The 25560-nt window shown below is 35.9% G+C and overlaps 1 protein-coding gene across 4 annotated transcripts; it reads right to left on the bottom strand.

The window, feature by feature from the left end:
• Positions 1-846: 846 nt before the first annotated feature.
• LOC121428827 (deleted in malignant brain tumors 1 protein-like) lies at positions 847-24382 on the bottom strand. Of its 4 annotated transcripts, none has more exons than XM_041625688.1 (13): positions 24215-24382; positions 23128-23439; positions 21815-22070; positions 20975-21072; positions 10092-10415; positions 9400-9717; positions 8927-9226; positions 8111-8179; positions 7283-7330; positions 6371-6415; positions 4910-5518; positions 3066-3143; positions 847-2707 (listed from the first exon to the last, which is right to left on the bottom strand). In XM_041625688.1, the coding sequence occupies exons 1-11, from the start codon at positions 24375-24377 to the stop codon at positions 5439-5441; spliced, it is 2013 nt and encodes a 670-aa protein (XP_041481622.1). In that variant the 5' UTR covers positions 24378-24382; the 3' UTR covers positions 847-2707; positions 3066-3143; positions 4910-5438. The 4 variants fall into 4 exon arrangements, with proteins under 4 accessions (XP_041481622.1, XP_041481624.1, XP_041481626.1 ...); XM_041625690.1 differs by having other exon boundaries at positions 6371-6409; XM_041625692.1 differs by lacking the exons at positions 847-2707; positions 3066-3143 and having other exon boundaries at positions 5468-5518; positions 6371-6409; positions 8092-8179.
• Positions 24383-25560: the final 1178 nt, after the last annotated feature.

The raw sequence follows: 25560 nt of genomic DNA, 5'->3' as shown, positions 1-25560 counted from the left end.
GAAACCTGGTCTGTAACAAAGAAAATGGAACAGAAATTAAAAACCATTCAACACAGTATGGAACGTATAATGCTAGGGATATCAAAACGCGATAGGAAAACCATACAATGGATTAGGAGCCAGACTAAAGTAATAGACATAATCAAAGCAATTAAATCAATGAAATGGAGATGGGCTGGCCACCTTGCAAGATCACAATGATAATAGGTGGACCAAACGCATCACAGAATGGAGACCATGGCTAGGATCACGAAATCGGGGTAGACAGAAATTGAGATGGAGTGACGAGCTCACAAAATTCATTGGTATAAATTGGATTGCGTCAGCACAAGACAAGTACCTTTGGCACCAACTTGAGGAGGCCTTCGCCCTGCAGTATGCTGAACATGGCTGATATGATGATGATGATATAAAAAAAATTCAGCTCTCGCTTCGCACTCGCATTGTTTGTTTAGCAACACAGTTACATATCATGATTACAAAAAATTTGCTTATAATGTCCCTTTTTAGCTCTGAATATCAAACATTTTCAGCTCGCGCTCGCATTATTTAATCAGTGAGATACATATTCGTTTAATGGCACTGCATGTTCTTAAAATATCTCTATTAGGTCAGAATACCTGACAACTGAGCGCGCTTCGCCCGCTCCCTAAGTGACTCGAATTTTTTGCTGGTACTCGAATCACTTTCAAATCAAGGTATCATTGATACCTTGATTTGAAAGTGATTCGAGTACCTTGGATTGCTTGGATCTTCGGCATTCCTACGCAAAATAGTTTCTGGAAATTTCTGAAGGTAATATCAGATATTCAAAACGAAATCAAACAGCTATTTACAAACCACATGCTAAATGCTTTATTTTTATTAAATATCATATAAATTCAACATGGAAATCCCATGTGCAATTACAACATCATCGTTGCTTAGGGATCCGGCACAACACAACATAACATGAGAACCATTTTGCATGATGGATATTTAATCAATAAACATTGGTACAAAGTAAAATGGTATCGTCTGTGATTCGGGGTATCAATAAATAACTAAAATGTTCAAACATCAGTTATCAGTAAACCATTAATTATGTCTTGGTAAAAACATGCAAATACTTATCTTCCATTGATAAACATGTAATTACAGATACTTCATGCACTCCAATGACACCTATAGGTTATTCTGTATTTATTTCACTATACACCTCCGTTTTCAGGGAGAAAATTATTATAGTCTCGATATCAAAGATTCTTTCGGTGTATATAATATTCATTAATGGAAAAATCTAAACAAATTTGAAGAGACACATTTTTTATTTCTACAAAGCACATGAAGCATAGGCCTATATGTTTTAATATATAATTTAATCTCCTCTCTTTAAAATGTATAGAGGTCAAGGTTGAAAAATGGGACTGAAATCATGAATAAAATTAGGAATAACACAGACAATATACATGAACATTGTAAGAAAGTGGTATATGCAAAAAAATAAAACGACTTATTACATACTGATAAAAGGCGTGAATTTTAATACAAAATCTATATTGCATACTAAGCACGTGCGACAACAGACTTAACTAACATTTTTCGCATGGCAAGAAAAAAATAATATGCTTATTTTCTTATGTATCAATTCAATCTGGAATCGAATATATATTAGTTACCATGAAAAGTGTTTTTGAATCATATTTTCATCTGTGAAGACCTATGACTCCTATATCACAGAACAGGGAAAAACATTAGATGAAATTCAAAGGAACACAATAGAAATGAGAAAAAGGGGGAATTCGTGACGAAAATGCAAATAAGGAACCATGGAAACGCAATAAACATGATAAATGCGCATGTTTTCTTTGAAATTGCTAATGATATATGTCAAATTTTATGATGGAATAACACATTTATATAATGAATACCTTTTCATTAATTATATTTTAGATCAACCTTGAACAAGCAAAGTATCCGAGTGAAGTAAAAATAAAGAAGTATTTTAATTTAAAAAATTATGGATATATGGATCATCCTAAATATTACCTTCGCGGCGTGCGGGGGGGGGGGTATTTGTTCAGACATTTGATTTTCTTTACTCCATTCAAACCTTTCTTTTACTTACAACTAACGCTTAACTGTTTTAAAAAAATAGTATTTTAAGTCAGCATACAATTGAATATTCATTATAACGATTCAATGATATTTCATATTACTTATTTTTCACTTAATATTTCCATATTAATTTCTTTTTCAACATATTCAATGTATGGTGTCCTTTAGAGGCAGGAGCAACCAGTCAAGTAAAATAATGTGAATTTAGTTGCTGGCCGTTTATGTTGGTAAAATTCAATTGGAACCTAGCTGTTTCTACCTCTAACAAAGAAAAAATATATAAACTTCATACAATTAGTCATCAAATGGTAAATGAAAACGTTTATTTAGTTTATTTAATTTTCTTTTATTGAAATACAGGCCGGATTTGATGGAAAGTCGTAATTAAAATGTTCACGAAAAATGCTGCTACCTATATTGCCTTGTCAGACGGAAGCGTTGATTTGTGGCCAATCTTCTCAAATCGGAGGAATGGTCCTTGGACGGATCGCCTATCTCGTCATGGAAACCGGTCCCTAACCGGTCCCTAATTGCTGTTATTGTTCATAATCTATTGGGGTTTGCTTGTGAAAGTTCAATGACGTCTGGCAAGGAACCAACATCTCTTTTCCTATATTCGAAGAAAAATAGAACGAATCATCTTTAGAGCATGCATATTCAACCAAGGAGTGGAGAATCCTTTGTACATAACACGAAATCAATTGAGAGAATAATAGTTGTCTATTTTAAATCAAAGTAAATTGCAAGGCTGACGTACAAAAATATCATGATGAAAGTGAATGACTGCTTTTATTACTAAATACATTATTGCACTAGTGTATGTAAGTGTTCCAATTATTTTTAGGACACAGTTTAACCAATAAAATTTGTATTTTGATTAATCAATTAGACAGTGTACATTAAAAATTATACCAGTGTATTTACTGAATTCATTTGTTAAGAAATACAATATTTGAAAAACAAGTTACCGGGAATCGATTAATCGAACGTCATTAGTTCCCCCTGTCGAGACAGATTGGTCATATTCTGCAGGATGTGGAGTGCCTCTGTAAAAAAAAAATAGTTGACGAGAACTCATGAATTTAATTGAGTTGCCCGGGGGGCCACTTACATTGACGAGTGGATACCATGCGCGACCAAAAAACACGTAAAAGGACGTCCTTTTCACGATAGGTACGTTACGTACGTAACGTGATAAGGGTGTCAAAAACACAAAAATAATGAAAAAATGGTATCTATTTCGCTAGGAAAATTACGTGTTTAGGGACGAATTTGCGGGGATGATAAAACGAAATGAAAATGTTTTATAAAGGATGTCCTTTTTGCCCCAATACTTCGTGTTTAGAGTCCGATTTGCGCGAGGTGTAGAAGGTGGGGTCGTACTAAACCAAATAAGGTAAAGCCGACGACTGTCAAGTCCATTAACAATAAAACATTCCCGTACTTGTTTAGGGGTTCATTTCAGGGAATATTTGCCAAGAGTATCGTTTTGTTTCCAATACTTGTTAAGGGTAGGGTGTACACACGCCAATACTTGTTAAGGAGTGCATTAGTAGAATATGGAAATTACGTGTTTAGGGTGCTTTTCGAGACCCCATGGTCGCGCGCATGGTATCCACTCGTGAATGGAAGTGGCCCCCCCGGGCTGAGTTGAGTGAACACCAGGGCCCACTGTATACAAGTTACCATCATGGTTACTTAATTGCCATACAATGGTCACTTGCAAGTAATCCTTGATTCTGATTGGCTGTTGATCAGTGTTACCATGGTAGTTATCATTGGATGGCAAAGTTAAAGTAACTTTTATGCATCGGGGCCCAGGTTATTTTCAGTAAAACAATTTTATTCCTATTTTGTAGCCAGAAAAATCGGACACGTCGTTGTTCTGTTACAGGCCCTTTTAGGAATTCAATATGAAATACGATATACACTGTAAAAACGCTGTTTAAATTTTTAAGCACGTTGTTTAAGCCCGTCACTCTAACAACTTTTGTTTAAAATTTTAAACAACTGCTTAAACTTTTAAAACGACTGTTTAAACCTTTTAAACAACTTGTTTAAAAGCTTAAACAATTACAAAAAAGTTTAAACAACTTGGTTTTAGAGTGACATGCTTAAACAGCGTGCTATTTTTTTACTGTGTATATTTCTCCTTAGTTTCAACCATATATTGTTGAACTTGAGATGAAATAAACTTCTTGTCAACCAACCAATCAAATTTATCCTCGGGTCTACGGCAGAGCGAAAAAAATATCATCGGGTGATTATATTTTCAAATTATAAAATTTTTTGTTTAATTTTAAACAGAGCAATAAAAAATAGATCGTATTGACATTTGCTAATAAGACTCATAAAAACAGTATGTATAAATTGAGGTGGGTGTAATATATATTTTTCAGAAGTAAAACATAGTATTATAACAAAGGAAATTATCATAAACATCAAGATCTGAGAAAATGAAGAGATCCACTAAAAGCAATTGCTTGTAGAGCGTGGCCACTCTAAATAACTATTGCAGATTATATTTTTGATCATTTAGAAATAATCATTATAAATTGAATTTATAATAAATGGGCCACGAAATGTGTATTTGTTTAAAGCAGGTATTGATGCATTTATTAATAATAATAAATAATAATTACACATTTATAACAATGATATAACATCAAACATACATAATGATCAAATTACAAAGGTGACAACTGTATAGATATAGACATAATTCATGTAAACAATAGCAAATAAATTTAAATGCAGAACCAGCTATCGTAAGCTGAAAGCTTGAAATAAGCAGCCAGGTTGGGATACTCACATATCCCACTCCTTCTTTCTCCTGTATATGAATATAATATATACAAAAATAATAATGACCATTGTACATAGTACAGCGATCATTATACTTCCAGCGATGACGAACCAAGAAACCGAGGAATCTGCGGGGAAATCTGTCAAAAGAAAAAATAACAATATAGCAAACAAATTAAGTAGGCCTTTTGTTGTTTTGCAAAAGATAAACGTAAAGCAAGGTCAATTCTTTTCGTAACATGGGAACTGGAAGTTCTGACCTTCTATACATAACCCGTGGTCATACCAAACGTAAACAGATGACATATTGTTTTGGCTTTTCTTTTTAGATATTGAATGTTGACTTCTAAAACTAAATTTATTTAGCAGTTAATCATTGTGCATTCTCCATGTCACTATGGCAATTTTCTATTTGTAAAGGCCGATGCTACAAATTTTATCAAGTATTGCTCCTAATCTTCTTGTTTAACTTTTATTAAAAAATCCAGTCGGTGGAAATCAAATACCCATTGATTCTTAAATTCATTCTTAAAATATCACATCAGGGAAATCAGGGTGTGTTTACCTGGAGTTGTGATCAAATTCATTTCGGTGGTGGTCCAAGTCGTTGTAATTTCTATTTATATACAAATAAAACAACAGTTATAAAACTGATTTCTTTTTTTCTTTTTGCATGTATAAATCCTCAAATACGTTTTTCCGTTTACACCATATACGATACTGGTGGTCTGACACGCAACAACCCTGTTTTATAGATAGTTAAAGAGCTAGGGGACTTTATTGAGAGGAATGAGCAAAGGTTATATTGATAAACCAATGGGGTCACGTCCGGGCGCTATTAAATTAATTTCAGGACTTTGTTGTGAAAGGAAAAAGTCACGAGATTTGATTTAAAAACATTTCGTGTTAATGTTGTGAAGAAAATATACATTTCTATATAATATAACTATTTCTTATATTTGTATATTTGTGTATGCTGATATTTATATCGACACACTCTATGCTCACATTGACAATTATATACAATAATTTGTTGTATCAGACACTGTTAAGAAAAAATAGGCATCAAGTTAAACAAAACAAAAGCCCCCATAGAGATGATGATAAAGCAGATGATAAATTATTAATAACTCCTACTACTAACATTACTAAAAGAAAACTACTACTACCTCTACGACTACTACTACTACTACTTCTACTACTAATACTAATACTTCTATACTACTACTCATTATGACAATTATATTTTCAATGAATAATAATAATGACATGATAAAAGATAACTCATAATGCACCAAGTCTATCGTGCGCAGTACCATAATTCGCTCTGAGAAGAGGGAAATACACAAAAGAAGACTTGTTTATAATAATAAAAATAGAAAATAAATACTGTTGCTGCGGTTTCAATGTGTCAACAGCAGTATATAGGTAATATAGAATAATCACATGACAAAGGCACCATATATACCTTCAACGTATCTGGTTGTTTCAGTATCAGACGTCACTACTGTAGCTAGGAGGAAAGAAATTGTTGGGTAAACTTATTAACAGAACTAAGAAACCTCCATGTGGCAATTCAAAATGAAAGTTATAAGAATTCAGCGAAAACAAAAAGAAAAAATAGCAAATTTGATGTTGGGCCCATTGTGCTGGTGGTTGGAAAACAGTTTCATATAATTTAAAAGTCCTACATCCTTTCAAATACTAAATAATCGTTTAAAATGAGAGTGAATCCAATTGTTTTACTTTTACTTAATATAATCATCATAATATAATCATCATCCTGAAACGAGCTAAACCATTAATTGATTGTGTCGAAGGCGAAGCATTTGCGGGGTTTGAATCCTACACTTCGTTCCATCCACAGAACGCGTGCGTATAGGATCTGTTGCTTCTTCTCACATGGTGTACCACAGGACGCTATGTGTGGGCCGATTTTTCTTTCCATACCTTTGGAGTGTGGTAAGTTTCATTTTATCACACAACTCAATACCATCATGACCATTTTTAGCCGACGCCATCATGATGGTCATTAAACTCGCTATTTCTTTACACTCGACTCAACTAAGGACTGGATGAAAACATTATTCTTTTAAACTAAATCTAGACATGTGATTACTTTTAATGGTTCTATCGATTGCAGTTAAGCAAAATTGTAGTCAATCTCTTTTCGTGTTTTCAGGGAGAGGAGTGGGCAACATACCCGGCAACATCACTGACTTGTCGGCATCTCGGATCTTGCAAATTTTGAAAAGTCACGGCACGGTAATGCTGCATCTTGTAAAAAAATCAACGCATATTTGGCCAAAACAGTGACATAAGTAATGGCTCCCAAATACCGTGAAATACATGTCGATAGATGTATTACTACATCACCTACCTGCAGTATCAGACTCCGTTGAATAAGAACGCGTTGTCTCTATTATCTCTATATAAATGAGGATGATGAGAAGAGGGAGGGGGGGGGGGGGGGGGTAGAGGGAAAATATAGTGCAACTTTAGTTACTCTTTATACAAGCATAGCATCGATCACAACAATTTTCTACAGTGGTTACGATTCATATATATAGTGAAAAGAAATAAAGATAGATTATTCCAAAGAAAGCTCAATAGCTATAAGCATGACTAATTTGACATAACAACTAACTCTGCAAAAAGCCCTAATGGTGAGATTGTTTCTTCCAATATCTAGGACCCTACGTTATTCCACGTATATACCCATGACAGACAATGTTCTTTTACCATTTCATTTTCATGTATTTTTCATTTCATGTGTTTCATATTTTTAACTAAATATAAACCAAGTAAATACAATCATGTGGGGCGTCGTGGCCTAGTGGTTAAGACTCTCGTCTTTCAATCTGTGGGACGTGGGTTCGATTCCCTGCCATTGCGTGTTTTCCTTCAGCAAGAAATTTACCCACATATTGTACTGCACTCAACCCAGGTGAGAGATAAATGGTTACCGGCAGAAAGTACTTCCTCCAAATCGGTAGACTAGCTTAGCTGGGGTGATATAGGAACGCCTTGAGTACCTGACAAGGTGGATATACGTACGCTATATCAGATTATGTATGTCCAAATCCTATATTATTCATTTAATTATAACGAGTCAATGTCATAAACAATATATCAAGGTCATTATTAACTTAAAATAAACAGGCTAGAAAACCTGAACCATGAACCTACTTCCATCTTGTCACCTCACCTGATGATGTCTGTGCTGATGTGGAAATACCAAGACTCGTCGGGTAATGCGGAGTAGACGTTTCTAGTGCTTCAACAAAGAGATACAAAGTGGTACAATGATACAGATCTCGAGATGCTACATAAATACAACATCATGATGCTGCACCGTTGTCGGGCACTTTCAAATACTTTCAAACAATGTAAATAGTGATACATGTATTATATATCGTGTATATTTTTTGGACTGTGAACGAATCGAAGAATAATCTAAGTTCATATAGGCATAAACGAAACGGATTGATCTAAAAGGAAGTGGTGTTCAAGTTTAATACTTCAGAAGCGATTTAGACAATCAATACATGGATTATGCCAACACTCTAATGACACTCATATCGGTTAGACGATTGAGCAGTCCTTTATAATTAGGAATGAGATTTGATGTTTAGCTCTCTTTGGAGCAAAATTGTCCAATGGATGCACGTATGATCGTTTCAAAGGAGTTGACAAGTATTCTAAAAAGATGCAAAATTCCACAATTTACTCCAAATGGAATTCACCAACTCTGAGAAGAGTGTACTTATAGAGACAAATGCGTCAGTCACATTTGCTATACGGATGGTCAAAAACAGTTGTTCTAACATTTTTTAGTACCAGCTTCATACAGGTGGTTTGAATAAAATGAATAAAACGGCTGTTTTCGACTCGTCGTACGGCCGTCGTATAGCAAAATATTGACGTATATATATATATATATATATATATATATATATATATATATATATATTTGCATATATGAGGGTGTTACGGTGACAAGGTGCGATCATTATTTATGTACCACATCGAACCCCAGCATCTTCCCCGTGTGAACAGGATGAAACTCCCACACCATCGTGGCTACAGTAGAATATGCTGGACTCGTCACCGATGCAGTCGACTTCATCCAACAGGATGTCACCAGAGCCCTGTCCAAAGGAACCATTCCCCAAAGCTTGAAGCGCACCAGGATAACCCAAACTCTTGCAGATAACACCGGCCTCTTCTAAACCCCATCCGCTGTCGCACACGGTCCCCCATTTGTCGCCGTGATAGACCTCTACTCGACCTTCATTGGAGCTGTTTCCATTGACAAGACGAACTGCAAAGATAACCAAAGGAGGCAATGACATGGGTAGAACGAAATGGAAAGCAACATTGGTACTAATGATACCGATTGTCGCATAATTAAAGAAACAGATTGGTTCTTAATATGGGTTTGATTTTTTTTCTTTGTTCTGCATGAGCACGGTTGTTCAAAACCAGATGGCTTACCATTCGATTGGCATCTCACACCAACATCAGCATAATGACCACACCGGTCACGATCGTGGTACCCCAAGCCATAGTGACAGCAGTCGAAGATACTGTCCTCATCACCATCGCAGCTCCGGACCATCAAGAGTATATCCCCAGTTCCTTCACCAAAGTAAGCGTCGGGAAAATATGCAAGTGTCCCTGGAAAGCCGAGACTGCGACAGAGAACGCGGGTCTCGTTGATGCCCCAATAGCTTTCACAAACGGTTCCCCATTGGCCATCATGATAGACTTCAACCCGACCTTCACTTGGACTATCGCCGTTCAGCAGACGAACTAGGATAGATAATTTAAAAAAATGTCTATAATCCCATTTGTAGATCTCCACATGTCTCGGACTTTTTATTTTCTTTAATAATGTATTACAATTTTACAGATACGATCGAACTGCTTTCTATTTCATTCAACCAACCCAACAATCATTTCATGTTTCTCTATACTTTATCCTTACGAACAAACAAACACTTACAAATCATACGATTTGTTTTCCAGGTCCACTAAATACTCGTGCAACTACGTCACCATTCCTTTACGTCATTGCATTCGCTGTTGATGAGAACTGTGTTTTAAACGTCTTTGATGCGAACCAAAGATAGCAACGTGGAACTTAATCAAATGATAAAACCGAATTCAACGCCACGAAGACTCACCATTAGGATAGCATACAACTCCTGCATCTTCTGAGTGTTCACATTCGTCGATAGTATCCCCGCTTCCATAAGGACAATAAAATACACTGTTTTCGGTGCCATTACAGGAAACATTTCCCATCAGGACAGGACCGGAACCCATACCAAATAAAGCACCTCCATAGCTTGCCACTGCATCAGGGTAACCCATGCTCCTGCAGACGACCGAGGCATCCTGATGGTCCCAACCAGAATCGCAGATAGTGCCCCAAGTACCGAGGCTGTTGCTGTACACTTCGACTCGTCCCTCGTTTGGATAGCTCCCGTTTGCTAGCCGTGCTGGAGCTGAAAATATTCATTTTATCACATAGGGAACATGAAGTGTTCCTTCTTATCAATTTGTTATTTATTCTCACATTAACGTATTTTTTAATCACTACGCATATGCTTTCTACACTCATAAAAAGTTTAGACAAATAAGGGGCAATTTTTAACCATCACTGGGCAACATAATGTCCACACAACTATTGGTTAAAATCTATCCTGATCGGGTAATATAAACTAATAATTGGGAAGTGAATTTGCTCAATTGAATAATAATTGCCTAGAATATACATGTATATTTCTACCAACATACATTACCCAACACAGTGGACAGTGTGTTGCCCAACATTTAAAGTGTGAAAACAGGGCACCAATAAATCACAATGGACTGGGACAGCAGTCATCGGACGAAAAAATGCAAATAAGTCATTTGTCCAGACTCCACGACGACACTGCTGTTTTGATTCACCGCTTTTCGACAAAGACTGCTTTGTCATTGGAGGGCTTTTGAAAATAGATGCTCTACGATATAGAAAGCGTCTGCGTAATGAATCTGAAAATTCCCTATTAACACTTTGTTACCTCCTTCAGGGGCGGATCCAGGATTTTATAATAGGGGGTGCGCCAGCGGCGAGGGAGCGAAGCGACCGAGCGGGGGGAGTGTGTGGGAGGGGGGATACCCCCCTCCCACGGCAAGGACTTTTTAAAAAAATAATGTCGAAAAGTCGTATTTTGAGAGCACCTTTAGAAGAAAAATGCACACTTAAATCACTGTAACTTCATGACTAAAAGACACATACTGACTCATTTAGGAGCTGGTTTCCAGTCACACACCGTATAAGCGGTCATTCAAAACATACATTTGGCAAAGGCTCTTCACTTGCTTGCACGAAAGTATTTTTATTCTCCCCCCCCCCCCCCGTCACATAAAATCTTCGCTCCTTACGCTGACATATAGCTGCGGAGTGGGGTCGACTGGTGATTGAGAATATACAATTTTGCTCCTTGATAATTCGTTGGAATGATTGCTTCGGCGAAACTTAGTTGGGGGCAGGGGCGGATCCAGCCTTCGCCAATAGGGGGGCCCGGAATTTTTTTTTCAGCCATATTTTCCCCGATCGGCCACTCGAATATGATATTTGCCGGGATTTTTGGTATCTTTAAAGGGGTAGTCATATATTAGTCACTTCTTAGCTTTATTCTTATGAATAAACATAAATATATAATACCATAATCATTATTTATATAATGCGAGCGCGAAGCGCGAGCTATTTTTTTTGGGGGGAATCTTATTTACTTTTTTCTAAAAGTTTTGAACATTCTGGGCAATCCTGAAAAAAGATGTGTATGCAAGTGAATAATTATTACGAACGTGAAGCGCGAGCAAAAATGAACTGATGGAAAAGGTACTGTTAAGGACTTGCTTGCAGTTAGCCATGAAGACGTTACATATTTTTAAAAATCAAATAATGCGAGCGCGAAGCGCGAGCTGAAATTTTTTGACATTTTTACCTAAGGAATGGAAATTCTAAGCACTTTTTGTAACTTAACAGAATAGGTATATAACTAAACGATTAGTGCGAGCGCGAAGCGTGAGCAAAAAATTTCGTGATTTAGACCTACTGAACGAGACACTCTATTCAAGTTTTGTAAATCATGAAAAGGATGAGGAAGTGGGGATCTTCCTTACATTAATAATGCGAGCGGAAAATTTTTATATACGTTTTGAGCTGATCGAAAACGTATTTGTTATGGACTGCTTGAACTTAGCCATGAAGACGTTACATATTTCAACATTCAAATATTGCGAGCGCGAAGCGCAAGCTGAAATTTTTGACATTTCTACCTGAATAATGGAAATTTCAAGCACTTTTTGTAATCGTGGAAAGGATAAGACAAAAACTGAACATTATTGATGCGAGCGCGAAGCGCGAGCGGAAAAATTCTGGACACTCTATTCATGTTTTGTAAATCATGAAAAGGTTAAGCTATTGGAAATTTTCATACATTAATAATGCGAGCACGAGCACAAAGCGCGAGCAGACAATTTTTTATATTGTTATCTGAAACTGGATAATTATTTAAATGGAGAACAAGGTGCGTATCTGAATAAACGTGTGTTTGAGATATCGACCTAGAATTTGGGTATTCTAAATACCTTTTTTTTACCATGAAAATCAATAAAGCGAGCGCAAAGCGCGAGCTAAAAATATATGATATTCAGATCTGAAAAGGGGTCACTTTAAGCTCTGTATTGCAAGCACTTTGTGGAAAAATTGTGAGGTGAAGAAGGATCACAGTTAAAACAGCTGATATTTTCAATTATTGTTACTTTGAGTTTTGACATAGGACCGGGATATTCTATAAGGACATTATGTCATCATAAGAAAATGATGACTATCTTCCTATTTCTCTTCCTAAGCATGAGAGCGCAAAATCTATTAATATTATGGCCTGAAAATTGGACATTTAAGCACTTTTGTAATTATGCATAAGATGCACGAGTTTAAAATCTATCAATGCGAGCCCAAATCGCGAGCAGAAATTTATGATTAATTGTCATCAAATGGTGATTTTAAGTAGTTTGTTTTAGAATTAATATTGAGATATACATAACTCACTGCTTGAACTCTGCTTGAACGAATGGTAACTCTTCATAAAACCCTGTTTAATTAACGTTTATTTTGTACTAACTGGCTTCAGTGGATATGTGAGAACATATAGAAGGACATAAAGAGGATTTTGCAACATGGAATTGTGAACAATATCAGAAATATGAAGTTTCTCTCCTGACAGAATTATACCAGATTGCTGTCAACCATTGACTGTGGTCCCATGTATGCAGAATTTGGTTGGTATATATATATATACTCTTCTCCTCCATTCATTGTCCTCTTGGAATATCAAGGCACTGGTCTGTGGTGGTAATCCGTATCATAGCTATTGTGTGAATTCACCCTCATTAAAGTTACCCTTTGTGAACACGGATAATCCCTGGCTTTAATACTGCACTGTACTGTAACCTGGAGGAGAAAGAAAGACATTGAAGTGGATATACTGAAGTCTGTTACTGCACGTAGTATATATATGGTTCTTCATCATAGTCATGGCTGGGAAAGGTAAAAAGGAAAGGAAAACAAGTGCTGCTACTCCTGTTCAGGATATAGAGAGTGATTTCTGTGAACAGATAAGTGAAGAAGTAAGGGACTACTTCAAAAGTTTGCAATTCAAGAAGTTATTCAAAACTTCCTTGGGAGAGGCTGTACATAATGAAATGATCAAGCTCCAAACTCGACTGGAAGAAGCAGAAGGGAAAGTCTTGGAGATGGAATGTAAAGTGGATGAAAAGTCAGCTATCATTGAATCACTACAAATACAACATGAGCGTGATTCAGAAGACATTGAAAAGCTGAAAAGAGAAATGAACGATGCAGAGCAGTATTCGCGTCGTAATTGCTTGCGGTTGTATGGAATCACTGAGAAGCAACATGGCATGCATGAGGATACTGACCAAGAGGTGATAGACCTAGCAGAAAAGAAACTGAACATAAAACTTGAACGACATGAGATTGACAGGTCGCACCGAATTGGAGCTCCAAGAAATGCACGAAGTACTGAAAGGAAAGCACCATCACCGAGACCTATCATCGTGAAATTCAGCACATATCGTACAAGAGATGTCATCCTGAAAAGTCGAAAGAAGCTAAAAGGAACTCACATCGGAATAGAAGAGGACTTGACGTTGACGAACCGCAACCTGTTGAACAAAGCAAAAGATGAAGTGAAAGCAAAGGACAGATTAGTCGCTGCCTGGTCTACTGACGGCAAAGTCATCGTACTGATGAAGACGTCGAATGGATCAACTGTAAGGAAAAGAGTATCATCAATAAGTGACCTGAAGAAACTCTAAATGTTAACTGAGAAACTCGAAATGTGAACTTAGAAGTCAAACAATAGGAAAAGCTATGACTATGAATACCAACGTTTAGCTACAATTTCTTGTTGCACCCTCATTATATATTGTGGTATTATTATCTACTGATATTCTACTTGTTTGTAATGTCACGTGAATGTAAATGTTTTTTATGTCGCAGGCATCCAACTTCTACTTGTGAAAATTGTATATTGTGTAAGAGTACATTTCAAGATGATTTCTTGAATGATGACAATGATCATTGTTATGACTATACTCCTTATGATAATTATCGTCCTCAGATACATATTGAGAATGAATACTATACACAAGACGAATTTAAAAGTGATGTTTTAAAACATTACAACCGATCCTTTTTTAAGGCATATCACTTCAATTGTCGTAGCCTAAAATCTAACTTCGATGAATTTGTAAGTACGGTTGATGTCATACAAGACCCAATGACCATAGTAGGAGTGACAGAAATTTGGCTAAGGGACAACGAGACGTTATACTATGGCATACCCAATTTTGAATTTGTTGCAAACTGTCGCCAGGTCAAACGAGGTGGTGGAGTTGGATTGTATATCCACGAGAATATCAAATTTAAAAGGAGACAAGATCTTGATGTTCTTTGTGAGAGTCTGGAAAGCATTTTTATTGAACTATATGCTAAACATAAAAGATGTGTAGTTGGTGTTATGTACCGTCCACCAAATAGTAACCTTCAAGATTTTCTAGAGAAAGTTGTTCAAAACCTTGATACAATTTCAAACGAAAAAAGGGAATGCATTATTATGGGAGATTTTAACGTAGATATAAATAACAGTAACAACCCATTTATGTTTGACTTTCTTAATACATTTATTTCTTACTCCTTTGTTCCACAGATATGCAAACCAACTCGCATTACAAATACATCTTCTACAACTCTGGATAATATTTTTTATAATAATTCTGATATTGCTGTGAAATCTGGAATTATCACAACTGACTTCAGCGATCATTTAACACCCTTCATGGTCACTGAATTTGATAATGTACCAACCAATGACACCCATAGTTACACTAAGCTTGATCTAAGTGAAACAAATATTGCTTTATTTTGTACCAAACTGGATTCAATTAACTGGGAATTCTTGAACTCTATACAAGATGTAAACAGTATGTACGATACCTTTCTACTCATATATAAGCAATTGTATGAAGAATGTTTTCCTGTTATTACAGTTCGCAATAGATTGAAGCACTGTAAGAAATTTAAGCCATGGATATCAAAAGAGACTAAATTATTGATAAAGCGTAAAAATAGGATATTTAAGAAGTTTGTAAAAAACCCTTCCCCAGACCTGCATGAAAAATACAAAAGTTGTAGAAATTGTGTGAACAGCAAAATAAGAAGTGAAAAGCGCACTTATTATTGTAATAAATTCGCCACCGCTAAGCGTGATATGAAAGCAACTTGGAAAATAGTCAACGATGTCTTAAACAAAAGAGAAACAAAACAGAACAGTATACGTGAAGTTGAAGTTAATGGGGATAATATTTCAGACAGACTCGACATAGCTAATGCCTTTAACAATTTTTTTGTACGTATTGGACAAACTGTCCAAGATAAACTCAGTACTACGTGTACAGAAACTGAAAATGATACGCATATTAATATTTCACGGTGGTTAAAAGGAAATTATAGATCCTCTGTATTTATCCAACCTGTTGCTACTAATGATGTTATATCAATCATAGATAAGTTAGATCCAAATAAGAGTCCAGGATACGACAATATTCATCCAAAAGTTCTTAAAAAATCAGGCTATGCAATTGTTAAACCTTTGTGCAATATTATCAATCTTGCCATTGAGAAGGGCGTCTTTCCTGACTCGTTAAAGATTGCCAAGGTGATACCTATTTTTAAAAAAGGAAACAGATTACTTTTAACTAATTATCGTCCAATATCAGTTTTATCAGTTTTTAGCAAAATATTTGAAAAAATAATTTACAATAATTTGATATCTTTTATTGATCAAAATGACATTTTATATCGTCGACAATATGGTTTTAGGCAAGGTTATAGTACTTTCCATGCACTTATTGATTTTACTGAAAAAATTGCTCAATCTTTTGAAAGGAAGAAATTTTTAACTGGTATATTTTTAGACCTTTCTAAGGCTTTTGATTGTATTGATCACGGTATTTTAATTAAAAAATTGTATTTTTACGGTATAAGGGGTATTACTTTAGAATTAATTACAGATTACCTAAATAATCGAAAACAGTTTGTAAATATTGATAATTTTAATTCTTCTTCCTTAGACATTTTACTTGGTGTTCCTCAAGGATCAGTACTAGGACCCTTATTGTTTCTTTTATATGTAAATGACTTGCCAAATGTTAGCAATATTTTATCATTCATCTTATTTGCTGACGATACAAGCCTTTTTCTTGCCAGTAATGACCCTTCAAACGTAGGTTTTTTAATCAATTCTGAACTAAGAAAAGTACATTCCTGGTTTCTTGCCAATAGATTATTGATAAATCTTGAAAAAACTAACTATATAATTTTTAAAACAAAAAACAGGAAAATTAACGAAGACTTGATTAAATTGCATATTAATAACAAAGAAATAAATAAGGTAACTTCATTAAAATTTCTTGGTGTTAAGATTGATAATAACCTTACATGGAAAGATCATATTAATGAAATATCATATAAAATGTCATGTGCTGTTGGTGTTATGAGTAGACTAAAGTTCACATTGCCACCTTTTATTCTCACTAATTTATATAATACAATGATCTTGCCTTATATTACCTATTGCAATATAATATGGGGAAGCACCGCATCTTATTTATTACAAAAAATATTTTTAATACAAAAACGTGCAATAAGAATAATCACCAATTCAACATTTCTTGCCCATACAGACCCATTGTTTCGAAAGCTTACAATTTTGAACATATATGATTTACATCGCTATTTTGTTGCTTGTTTTATGTATTCTTATTCTAAAAGAACTTTACCTGATATTTTTAATAATTTTTTCACCCTTAATAGTAGTATAAATATGTATTCAACAAGAAATATCAATGACTTTTATCTGCCAAATTATACATATAATTTTTCTAGAACTGTTATTGGATACAAAGGACCTGTCATCTGGAATGATTTGCCATCTGAAATTAAAACTTGCCCCTCATTATTGACTTTTAAACGGAAATATAAATCATATCTTGCCAATTCACCGTCAGTTTTTAGATAAAAGGGAGCCTTGTGTTTTTTTTTTCTTTGTTTGTTTGTTTTTAATGTTTTTTTTTTTCTCTTTTGCCTGTTTATGTTGATGTTATAACTATTTAATCGCTATTAATTTGTTTTATTTTAACCAACGCGCGGAACCAAGGGGGATTGGCCTCGATAGGTCTTTGGCCTTTGCCAATCCCCCACATCCACCGCATGTTGGTCTTACTTTTTCTATTTTGTAATTATATTGATTTGTTTATGTATTGTTTTTTATTGTTCATATAATATTGTATGCTGTATATTTTTCTTTTAATGGATGTGAATAAATTGAATTGAATTGAATTGAATCACTAATCAAAATGCAAGCGTGCAGCGCTAGCTGATACGTTTTGACAATCTGACCTAAATAGGGATATTTTGAGAACTTCATGGAATACAGGAAAATAATAGGTACCTGACAAATCAAATTTTGCGAGCGCGCAGCGCAAGCAGAAATTGTTAATATTCAGACCATAAAACAGAATTTTTTTACACTTTTAAAAAATCAATTTGTGAATAAAACAAAATAATGAAAGTTCAATTTCCCAGCTGAAATATGTTTTGTATATTGACTTCAGAATTTGATATTTTAAGGTCCATATTTATATAATATTGACTGGACTTGAGGGGAACATCAAATATATTGCCAGCAAAAGAATCATATTGGCCCGAGTCTTTAGACGAGGGCAATATGGGTCTTTTAAGGGCAATATATTTGATGTTCCCCGAAAGAAGAGCCAGTCAATATTTTTATTATCATCCTAATCAGATATCTAGAGCAAAAATCATGATAATGGGGATATTTCTTTTAAAAATAGAGTTCTATTGTGTCATGTTAATATCGGTCTAGTCTCTGCACTTTACCATTATGACGTACTTGCAAGCTCTCGGATCCAGTGTTGTCTTTATTATGACGTATATTGTTGGTGCGCGGATCCTTATGAAGCGTATCTCTTTATACGCATCCACAAATGCCCGGATGTGAGACCAGGGAAAATACAAAGGTATATTTTGCGTCGTCTCTGCATGCAAATTAAATGCGCACATTGAGACCGAGGAAAATACAAACAATATACCTACCCTTCCCGATATTAAGAAAATGTAGGGCAATACGGTGACCAGCTCAGATGTCTGATACGGGTGATAATGAGCAAGATATCACCTAAAAGGCAATGCGAGCGCAAAGCGCGAGCGAAAATTTTATATCCCGACATGAAAGATTTAAAAAAAAATAATTTCCAAGTCTTAATTCCCCTTATCTTATTTTATTCACTCATCTTCCTCCTCTTATGCTTGCCTTCCTTCTTTTCTCCTCTCTTTTCCTTTTTTCATTTTTCCTTCCTTTTCCCCTTTTTTTCTTTTTTTTGCTCCGCCAATAGGGGGGCCCGGGCCCCTCGGGCCCCCCCCCCTGGATCCGCCTATGGTTGGGGCGCCCTGGATAATATGCCTCTGAATCTACCAGAAAGTGTAAAAGTTAGTTTACATTAAATACAAATATGTCTGACCTATACATTTCAGTGAAAACGTACATGACCAAGGCAGAATGATAATGCTGCGCACGTGGCGCCCGATACAGGGCTTCATCTTTGAGTGAAGAATAATCTCGGGGATAGACATCATTCGCATCGTTGACACTTTCTCTCGCGATCTGTTACTTACAATTTACATGTATTTGCCATAAAGACGGACAAACGCATGTTACAAAAAACACAAAATTTCGGGAAAAAATGATATCCAATCCAACATCTTCACACTGGTCACTGCACTGCAACTCCCGATTACAAGTGGTGCAACTTTCCAACCAATCGACTTGCGCGCCCTGGAATTCCGGAATTTACATAAAATTATTGCAATACAGTATGACAGAGGTGCATTTGTGCGAACACAAAGGCCATGAGCGTAAGTTAAAATATAGTTTTGACTAGATCTAGCCCTTGAAATTGACTACATTGTACCAATCCAGTAAATATAACCATCAAAAAAAAAAAATAAATCCGGCGAAAATAGGGGGGGCGCGCGCCCGGGGCGCCCCCCTCTGGATCCGCCACTGTCCTTTAAAAGTGATTGAATATATAACATTACTTTTTGTGTATGTTTCATTTGAATCCCGATATGCGATCAGTCAAAAGTTTCAAATATTTGATGCGGCAAGCTAGTTTACGTCTGTGCCACGTAAAAATTCAACTTGGTATTTTCCTCCGCCTACTTTTAATGTTTTCGTGAGCTGCATATACAGCCAGTTGGAGTAACGAATGGTAGCAGGCGCGTAGCCAGGGAGCGGTCGCCCCCCCCCCCCAACGCTCCCCAAAAGAAGGGGGAAAGGGAAAAAAAGCGAAAGGCGAAAAGGGAAGAAAGGTAAAGCTGCGTTGTTTTTTCCCCTCTCAAGTTTTGTCAAGAGACGTTCTTCTCTCTTTATACAAAATTATCAAAATTGCTATTCCTTTTTGTTTTCCACACCCTTTTTTCTACTCCGTCTTTCCCCTTCGTGGCCGGGGAATCGTATATTCTTGCCAGAAATTATAACGTTTACATGGGCGGGGGTAAAGAGTATGCAAAGTATTTTCTTTTTTTTTTGCATTGACACAAAATGTCGGCTCTTCTGTTCGGAGCGAGAAGACTTTTCCGTCACTACCCAAGTTCCCAAATGTCATTTCTAAGCTTTTCAGCAATTTTGCTTCAACGCCATTCGCGGAAGGAATAGGGCCTATTTCCTTCGTGTATATATACCCGTTTTCTTTTTTGTGACTTGAGTTAACGAAATTTAACATTGTTCATGTGGATAAAGTTTTTACAATCAAATCTGATATGACCAAGGTAGGAATAATTGTAACATTTCTGTTTTTTTATTTTTATAAAGATTTTTAAGCTTGCCCTTCGCGCGGTAAGAGGAATTATTTCAAATTCTTCAATATTTTCCCATTTTGGGCGCTCATAACTTCTCTTTCGAAAACAATTTTTTAAAATCACAGCAGGTCAATTTGGTTCGAGTTGATAAGGGTGCAAGAGACACCTTCTCTTGATTTGAATTTGATGAGATATTAAAAACTTCGCGCTCCGCGCGGGAGGGGGGGACTCCCCCCCCCCGGAGCGCGCTTGGCACGCTTTGCGAGCCCTTACAGCCCCCTCTAAAATTAAATCCTGGCTACGCGGTTGAATTGTAGGACTAACTTTGAAACAAATACCTTGGAATACATTTTCTTAGACCTATATAAACTTTGGTATTCGTCTTGACTTTGTATTGACTTGAAATATGAATGGAGATGAATGTTTTGCATGCATTCAAATTAGCAAGCAAATATTGTTGTTACACCTATATACAATAAAAATGACTAATTATACTTGGCTATATCATATCTGTAAGGCTGCCTTACAATAATAGGCTAGACTTACCAGCTGTTGAATTAATGCTATTCAGTTCTAGTACAAATCCATCCGAAATGCCAGAATCATCACTTGAAAACTGAATCCAACCAGTAGGAGTGTACAATCTCATTTAACAAAAACCGAAATAAAACAGAATAATAAAAACTAGCAAAAAAAAGACAACTTTATATCTTAATGTTTTCCATATCTCTCAAATTCATACTTATTATTCCTTTGTACTGAAAAAAATCTCCAAAATATTTTGACACTATGTTTACGGAGTACATATATATGACAATCAGGAAGCACATCTTTGATTTGGCATAAACTTTGAATTGTGCCAAACCAAGATATTAGTGCAATGTCCCTGTAGTCACAATCCCGCATCATTTCATGTAGATTGCTTTGAACCCCCCCCCCCCCCAGTATTTTGATTAAATTGACAAGAGCATTGACATCTATAAAGCATTGACTAGACTTGACTATACATTTGTAAGTAATCGGAAGCCCAATACTGTCAACGTTTGTTGTTTGAAACAAATCAATTAACTATTAGAAAAAACATTCTTTGATTTCATATAGCATTCAAAATGTTATTTTATATCAGTTCCATTTTATTTCTCGTTCTGTTTGGGAGTGACCATATTATTTGCCAATGATAAGAGAGACGACATGGGCGGATGCATGCCTATAGGCCAATATCAGACTTATTAAATGCAGCAAAATATAATGGTGCGTTTAGTCTTTTATCCTTTAAATGGTTGAGAGATGGAAATAAGACATTCATGCACTTTAATCCTTATCTTAATGAGTTCCTACTATCTGGCCCCCGTTAAAGTACATTTTGCCAAGCAAAAGTGACTATACCGAATATCGTCGGGTTCCCCGTGACCGGATATAAAAGCCAGTTGAACGCTATCGGGAGAAGTAGGGGAATATCCGGTACCGATTGTCATGTGATCACCACACGGAGGAAGACTCATAGACAAAAAGGTGATGAGAACATGATATCCGGGTGGAGCCGTGATTAACCAAATGTAGACAGTATTATCGTAGTAATTACCAAGATAGTTCGGGGATTCCAACTTCTGTTTTTCTCCAGGAATGATTGTTACATTCTCTTCTACAAAAGATAGAAACGCAGTTTAAATGCAACTTGACATTATAAATTTGTTATATCTTGCAGGAATAAAAATGATTAACGTGCCTATATTCATTTTTTTGTTTCTAAATGCGTATTTTTTTTTTACATACCGGTGATATAAAATGTAGAAAATTAATGTTTGTTTTTCTTCTTTTTGTGTCGATATTATTTAATTCCTTGTACAAAAATACAAAAAGAAATCTTAAAGTAAACACTACAGTTTCTGTTAATTTTACAACATGCACGTTTTTATATTGGAAAATTAATTCCATCGTAAGATCTTTACGAGATTGCATGGCGAATAATAGTTTCTCTATCAAAAGGATAGTTATAATAGTTTCTTTATTAAAAAGATAGTTATAACATTAGTCGGATTTATCGTGGACCTATGTATCATTTGTAATAGGCCCATGGGTTTATTACCATCATGTTAGCTAAATACATTAACCTCAAATACCTTTTTTTCGGTAGATCTACTACCGATGAAAATGTGCGGGCACCGAGCGATAATGCCACTGAGTGGACAGCATCCTCGAGAATCGTACTGAAAAGGCACCGTAAACGAGGATTCAAAAGCAGGAAACGTTGCATAAAACTTACCACCATGGTAACTTTGCCATGCGATGGTAACATGCATGGAATCCTTGAATTTGGTTTGCTGTTTATCAGCGTTTAATACCAGCATAGAAGTTACCATTGGATGACAAATTTACCATAAAAATTGTAAATTTTATGCAACGGGGCCCATCAGGTCGGGGTCGCTATAGGACAATCTACTTGTGCGATTGCAGATTAGGACATTCTGAACAAGCATTTTCGTGTAAATCTCTGAGATGTGCCATTTACATACTCTATTCGAGTTAGGTCATCGTGATTTAGGGAGTATTTTTCTTTTTTCGTTTATGACACTCTATTCGCGCCCCGCGCCTACCCCCTATACACCCATTTTCCGCTTTTTTTTTCTCTCGCGGATGCTGTCCACTGGCAGTGACTCCCGGGGGACAACCAACCAAATATAAACTAGACGATAGGTTACCATTGCTAAGAGAGCACCTGACACCAGCATCATCTGCGTGTGAACAGTTGTGGACACCAAGACCGTTGTGGGGGCAATGGAAAATGTTCCACTCTTCTCCAGTACATTCGACATTATCCAGGATGATGTCTCCAGTTCCTTCCCCGAAAGCAGCATCAGAGAAGGCGCCCTCCACGCCCGGGTAGCCTATGCTTTTGCAAATGACCCTGGCATCCTCAATATCCCAAGAATTATCGCACACTGTCCCCCAGATCCCACCGTGGAGAACCTCCACTCTGCCTTCGATGTAAGAAGATCCATCGCGAAGTCGCACTGGAAACATAATTTTAGTACATTTATTAAGAGTGAATTATTACAAACCAGTTGATAATGACCTTGCAATGAAGAAGTAGAAAATGTCCACCGTAAACATTGTCAGTGGTATTGACTGGTGTACCAGTCAATGCCACACCGGTGAATCGTTTTACTCCGGTTAGTTCAACAATAAGGGTGTTGTTACAACCACAGGCTCTGGCTTTTACTTTTACACTCTAGTGTCTATAGGATGTAATTTCAATACCCCCAGGATAAGTGTGCTATTTTAGGGACACCAACCGATGTCAACCTTTTATTTTACATCACCCCCCCCCCAAAAAAAAATCAAACCTTTACTATATACTACTTTAATCCCACGATACTTGGCACGTTTGCCTGTTCAGTGTCCGTAGAGCTTCATCTCTGGTCATAGCTCACTATCACACTGACAGACATTTTAACATTCGACTTGGAAACGACTGAAGCGTGTAAAAAAATATGAAAAAAATAATTATAACTTGAATTCTATAGACTTACAACTGTATATAGCTGAGGTACTTATTGTCATCAATGCGAAATGAACAGGTAATATGAAGATTATTTTGTTGTGAAACAAATGTTACAATACTCGTTTAATTGACAAAATTGGTAGAAAATATGGGTACCTTATGCACACAGCACTTTGCAAACACTTTATCCAACAATCATGCGTGTTCATCATGGTGTCGGAAAAACATTTTTTTCTCCTAAGAGCGATGCGTTATTTGTTGTGATAAAAGATAGATTTAAACACCTTGTGTGCAATGATATTCATAATCATCACAGCAGTCGTCAAATTCTCGACAGTAGACGTCACAAAAGCATGAACCACTTTCTAGGAATCCTAAGTCACAACGGCCTTGACAGTAGCCACCTAGATCGGACCGGGGAGAGATTGAAAAAAAATCTCGAATCATGAATATCTAATTTAATTTGATTTGATTTCCACATTTCAATAACATAGTGTGTATATATAAGTATAATGATAACATAATGATTTACATAGTATTGTTCTAAGTCAGATATTAATTATATATGGACAATTTTCTATTTAAACAAAATGTTGAACAAAAAATACATGTAATTTCGTAAACTTGTATTGGTGGAGGCCTATAAGCCAACCAAAACAAAAAAAATATACGAACAGATTTGTGGATTATTAATCATGTTAAATACATTCCAGTAGTGCTAACGACCCTGTTCTTAGGCCACTTAATTCGATTCAATTCAAAATGGTTTATTGAAAATACGTTCTTTGCGGCAAAAGCCGAATTGCAAAAGTTTACATTTCAAACAAGCATCAATAACAAGGTAAAAATAACTTAGTATTATGAACAAATTTAAATATAGACATATGTATGTAACAAAATAAATCATAAATAGATTTAAATCGATACTCATTGATCAAATATGAAAATATGTAAAATACAATATGCTTAATGTGTTACCAAGATAATTTTAGATTTTCTCATTTATCATGTTTATAAGAACATGGACCTAATAAGTCCATTTTAAGACATATGTCAATTTATACCCGATATTAGATTGTAAAAAAATAATACTATAATATGGGTTTAAGTGAGTATGTTTGTAAAGAGAGACAAATAGAGCTGAGAGATGGAATGTAAGATGTAGAAGAAAAAAAAAGCAAGAAAAGGCAGGAAGATGGAGATATAAGAAAAAGGGAAAGAGAAGATCTCTACTATTCCGGTCGAGCTTCTAGTCTGATATTGACAAGTCCTATTTTGAAAATAAAAGAGAGGATGTACCAGTAGGAGATGATACAGCACAAATTAAGAAAGTAGGGTGAGTGGTAAAAAGAGATGAAAACGGGAAAGGGTGTGGGGAAATGGAAAGTATGACGAAAGAAATGTGTAAAAGTAGACAGGGGCTCGTTGCAGAAAGAGTTGCAATCAAACGCAACTCTAAAAATCATGCGAAACTTGATTTTTAACAATTAACAGCGCGCATTTTTGACTTGCGATTGATTTTTTGACTTGCGTTTAAACGCAACTCTTTCTGCAACGGGCCCCAGATGAAACGGATAAGCTGAAAGAGAGAGGGGGGGGGGGGGCGAGCGAAAGAACATTAGTGGTACGT

Source organism: Lytechinus variegatus, chromosome 15 (assembly GCF_018143015.1).
Source record: "Lytechinus variegatus isolate NC3 chromosome 15, Lvar_3.0, whole genome shotgun sequence".
NCBI lineage: Eukaryota > Metazoa > Echinodermata > Echinoidea > Temnopleuroida > Toxopneustidae > Lytechinus > Lytechinus variegatus.
The sequence above is the reverse complement of the archived record's forward strand: the minus strand, read 5'-3'. Positions and strand labels throughout refer to the sequence as shown.